Genomic DNA, 5,454 nt, shown 5'->3' on the forward strand with positions numbered 1-5,454 from the left:
AAGTATAAGAGAGAAGGATAGACAAGAAGACCCTTCCCCCCCCCCCTCCTGTTAACCTCTGTGATGAAGCGGTGTGGGACTGGGTGATAGCGCTCCCGTGATTGTATTTGTCATCTTCCCCTCCGCCCGCTCACAGCTCTGTAACAGCCTTCACCACAGAGGCAGAGGCAGCGTGAGAGAGAGAGAGAGAGCTGTGCAGGCAGGAGCTGGAGCCTGTTGCCAGGATACCCCTGCTATCCATCGCCGCGGCGCTGAAAAGCCGGGGTTTAACCGCGGGCTTGGCTCGCCGCTGGTGCCGCCGCTGCCATGGGAAAAACCCAGCTGACTGACTCTCTGGACCGCTCGCTCCCTTGCTCGCTCGCTGGCCCACTTGCTGACATCGCATGTGTGAATAAGGAAGGAATCGCCCTGATTTGGGAGCTCTGAGGAGCGCGTGGAGGGGGAGGGAGTGGGGGGGGAGGCACTCTGCTTTTGGATCATGAAGAAGACTGTCTGGTAGAGAGAGGGGAGAGAAACCAGACGGGTTGCCTCGGCTGCTGAGCGGATGAGAGGAGGCTGAGAGAGGAGAAGGGAGGAGAGGAGAGGAGAGGGGAAGGCTAGAGGGGAGTAGAGTGAGTGGAGGAGAGCCGTGGAGTGGGGGGTGGGTTAGTAGGTAGCAGGCTGTGTGGAGCCATGCAGATCCAGTCTTCTAGTCCACAGTCCAAAGCCTCCAGCTTCATCTTCAGTCAGAGATGTGTGCTGGCCTCCAAAATGGAAGTCCACCGGTACGTACCTGCTGTCAGCGAGTCCTCCCTCAAGTGGGTTCTTCTGTTTTTCTTTCTCTTTCTCTGTCTGTGACTTTCTCTCTCCCTCGTTGTGGTTCTTGTATCAATACGTGGTATGACTGTTTGCTGAGCAGGCCATTTGTATAGACGTGTCTCTATATAACCATCTCTCTTTGGATGATTTTGACGTCTTGATTGCTGGGCTCAGTCTCTCTCTGTCAGTGAGCTTTCTTCCATCTTTTCTGTTCATGTCCATGTAGTCATGTTTTAGTTGATGAGCACAAAAGGAGGGAATCTCGAGCGTTTCTTTGAAAAACCCAGTCAATTTTTTACTTTGAGCTTCAACTAACACTGAGCTTCCAACAATTGTGGCTTTGATGTATACATAATGCCTGTCAGTCTGTAATCACCTCCAGACCAGAAGTGCTCTGAAGCTCCTACTTGGCTTGCTATTGCGTGCCATGTCAATCAATTTCAGGCCATCAAATTGCTGCCAGTGTCGTGTGGCTTTCCTTTCCAAACATTTATTTTTAAACTTTAGTAGGTAAATCCACTAAACCACCAAAAAGAACTGCATCTTTCATTCATATGATCTTGCACACCTTGATCGATCATAGCAAACCTAACCAAGTCCCTCAAAGCAAGAGTTGAGAAAACCAAGGCTGTCTAGTGTGTTTGTGCACAAAGTGGCATTTTGTGGAGCTGCTTTTGTATAATAATGATCATAATAACTGCATGGCTCTTAACAACAATTTGTCAAGTGCTGCAAAACGTAGAAAACAAACACGAACAATCGATCAGGGATAACATGCAGCAGCAAATTCAAAATCTGTATTGAATTCCCAGCAATCAAAATGGCAATATTGCCACATGCTTTGACACTCAATAGGAGTCTACTTTAGACAATCACGGAAATGTCTTTCTTTCTTTCTTTTGCTATAGTTACATGATCAATTTTAGAATAGTTAGTAGGCCCACTGCTGAGAATGAAGATGTAAAAGCTCAGAGAAACCTGTCCCATTCATTGCCAATGGAGCAGCTCTCTATTGTAGTGTTGTTGGGAGAAGGGTTTTCACGTTTATACATATTGATTTGAATTGTCCTTGATAAACAGCAACAGCTGAAATGATTTGTGTTTGAGTTGGTTCTCCCTTTAAGCATTCGTCCTTTCATGCATTTGAGTCTGTCTCCCTAAGGAATCTGTTAGGGTACTGATGGCTACATCACTAGCTTCTACATATAGCTGTAAACATCATGTTAAGCAAGAAGAAAACACAACTCAATTATTGATACTCTTTGCTGAAACGTCAAGACACATCTTCCTGTTGTCTTGTGGGGCTCAGTATTGTTCACTTGGAGGCGGGTGTTTCGTAAAGTAAAATGACTGGTTTTGAGTGAATTGTTATGTTTTTATCACTGATGGACTGATAGACTGTGTCTGTGAGTGAACCCACTAGTCCGTGACCTCAGTAAAGTATTGGATTCCATTAGTGTGCTATTTTCTTAGCAGCCAAAGTAATATTTAGAATATAAAAGACTGATTGAAAATAGGTTAGTATCCCCAAGTGTTGAGTAGAATTATATGAATTTCCAGTAAAACGTTTCTAACAATTGGCTAGTGACTATTGCTATTTTCAGACAATCACAAGCAAGCCCTTTCCCCTATCGTAGTTGCTTGCCTATCGTAGTTGCTTGCCTATCGTAGTTGCTTGCCTATCGTAGTTGCTTGCCTATCGTAGTTGCTTCCCTATCGTAGTTGCTTCCCTATCGTAGTTGCTTGCCTATCGTAGTTGCTTCCCTATCGTAGTTGCTTGCCTATCGTAGTTGCTTGCCTATCGTAGTTGCTTGCCTATCGTAGTTGCTTCCCTATCGTAGTTGCTTCCCTATCGTAGTTGCTTGCCTATCGTAGTTGCTTCCCTATCGTAGTTGCTTGCCTATCGTAGTTGCTTGCCTATCGTAGTTGCTTCCCTATCGTAGTTGCTTGCCTATCGTAGTTGCTTCCCTATCGTAGTTGCTTCCCTATCGTAGTTGCTTGCCTATCGTAGTTGCTTCCCTATCGTAGTTGCTTGCCTATCGTAGTTGCTTGCCTATCGTAGTTGCTTCCCTATCGTAGTTGCTTGCCTATCGTAGTTGCTTCCCTATCGTAGTTGCTTCCCTATCGTAGTTGCTTCCCTATCGTAGTTGCTTGCCTATCGTAGTTGCTTCCCTATCGTAGTTGCTTCCCTATCGTAGTTGCTTGCCTATCGTAGTTGCTTGCCTATCGTAGTTGCTTCCCTATCGTAGTTGCTTCCCTATCGTAGTTGCTTCCCTATCGTAGTTGCTTCCCTATCGTAGTTGCTTGCCTATCGTAGTTGCTTGAGGAAGAAGGGAGATTGTACCCCCTTCTAATTGTCTTATTTCCAAATTGCAAGAGGCAGACTGGCCAATTACTTCAGCGCTCGTTAAAGCTAATGAGATGGCTTCCAGCAAAGTGGCAGCATGCCAGTTTTTGGTCTCATATTTCAGATCTTCCGTGGGGAGAAGTGTAAGAACAGAGGGGGGGTGGTGGTGGTGGACACAGCAGGGATCACCACACTGCAAGTAGAAACTAGAGAGTGGGGAAGCCACGCCTCTCCTGTCATAAGGAGACAGACGTGCGGTGGTGGCATGGCGTATCTAGATGTGCTTATTTGAAGGATACTCATTAACAGTCAGACAGTTTTCCTGAGGATCACACATAACAGAAGAAACACTGATCCCAAATAAAGAACAAATCTGACAACATCTCATGCGGCAGCAGCGGCTGCCTCTGCCCTTTCATTTAGTTGTCAGTGTTAAGCTTGATGGATAAGGTGAGCTTTACTTTGACGCTCTCGCTCTGTCTGTCTTTTACTCTTTCTTCATAAACAACATAGTCTGTCAAACCCAGCCCCAGACTAATGAAAACCACCAGTTGCGTGCGTGCGTGTGTGTGTGTGTGTGTGTGTGTTGTGCGTTTGGGGGTTATTATTGCCACTATCCCAGTGTGTCATGCCGCGGACGGCGCGGAGTGAGAGCTGATTGATGCTCGACATTGTTTGGTAGCAAGAACGCCACCGCAGAGGCACACGTGTGGATTACATGTGTTTCCGTGGTTGCATGTAAACACATGCACCTCGTTAGCCATAAATATGTTAATTCCTATCCCTCAGACAAAGAGCCACGCTTTAGTTTGCTTGCAGAATGATAGAACAGAAAGTGATTTGATTTTGAAGACACTGATCATCATCGCATTGATGATTAAAACTAAATAAAAGATGACAAAATAGTAGAGGGACAAAACATAAAATAACAAGGGAAAATAAACTTTTAGAAGTAACATTTTTAAGTGGTGTTTACAGGTCTGAAGACTACCTTTCATTGTGGATAAAGACAATGTACTTTGGGTGCTGTGCTTCACAAAAGACTACTGAAAGTGAAACCAGGATAAGACATTTTCTTTTCCTTCCAACAGCCCATGTCACCATTAGTGCCAGAGAGCTTAAATTGATAAGAACCGAAGATAGTTTGTTCCACTTTCCACTGCAACCTAATAAGACTGCAGGAGGCGCTGTTGTAAAAGAAGCAGCGACTCATCTTGTCTTCAGTATACTCTGTATGCGATAAAACAGAAATAGCGGCCATACATACTGGTTCCAGTCATATCTCTGTGAAAAACATTATTTTAGAAGCCAAAATATCGCTCATTATCAACAAACCAGCAGATATCAAAGCTGATGGACTTTATGGAAAAAGCGTAACTCGAACTGGTTAAAAGTGACTATCGCGGTGTTTTGAGCTTGGTGAACACTTAGTTAGCAAACGTAGCGGCTAACGGCTAAGACCTAGCTAACAGCAGAGGGTATTTACTGTAAATATATTTGTCTATGACACGTCCCTCAGACAACATAATGTCTGATGTCATCACCCGTTTTACCAACAGCTTAGTTTTAGGACTTTGAGCACAAAATAAGATTTTAAGAAATTAGACTGATGACATCACTGATGACATCATCCCCAATGACATCATCCCCGGACTTATAATACTGTAGCCTCACCCAAGGATGACATCACTGGTGACATCATCACTGGTGACATCATCACTGACTGATGACAGCATCCCTGATGACATCATCAGAGAACTTATAATAGCCTCGCCCAGGAAAGATGACGTCGAAATGCAATAAAGGGTACTCTTAATAGCCAGGGTATTTCCCAGACCCCCCACACTAGTTCATTTCATAGGCATTTAATTAACTTTCATGTGCACTTTTGACCCAAGCCCCCATTAATTTGTGACCCTGGCTGAAGCAGGCCTACATACTCCATCTGAAGGCTTCAATTGTTGGTTTCCAGGGTTCGATCCTGTCCTGCTGTCAATGTCCTCTCTGTGCTGGAGTGAATGGGAAGGTGGCAGAACTCCTGTAAAATCCACCAGGCTCCCACTTAACACCCAGCGTACCCTCTGAACCACCCCGCACCCTGCAACCACTGAACAACTGTGTGCTTCTGTGGTGTGTATCCACGCTGGCACGCAGAGTGACCTGACACATGCTTACACACACACACACACACACACAGTCTCCATTGAGAATATAGAAGCCGGAGGCCCGGTAACCCTCAGGTGTTTTGTGGATTGAAAGGAAACGTATGTAAACTTTTTATGAGCCTCTGTGGTGACAAAATATGTTTT

General features: G+C 45.1%; 1 protein-coding gene across 2 annotated transcripts in view; it reads left to right on the plus strand.

The window, feature by feature from the left end:
* Positions 1–672: 672 nt before the first annotated feature.
* Positions 673–5,454, plus strand: part of enah (ENAH actin regulator) — a gene marked incomplete at its 5' end in the record, with an annotated part of 112,419 nt that continues 107,637 nt past the window's right edge. For both annotated transcript variants that reach the window (XM_083642714.1, XM_083642715.1), the window contains one exon: positions 673–764. In XM_083642714.1, the coding sequence (XP_083498840.1) occupies positions 673–764 (92 nt within the window). The remainder of the gene's footprint in view (positions 765–5,454) is intronic.

Source organism: Poromitra crassiceps (genome assembly GCF_964638095.1).
Source record: "Poromitra crassiceps genome assembly, chromosome: 9".
NCBI lineage: Eukaryota > Metazoa > Chordata > Actinopteri > Beryciformes > Melamphaidae > Poromitra > Poromitra crassiceps.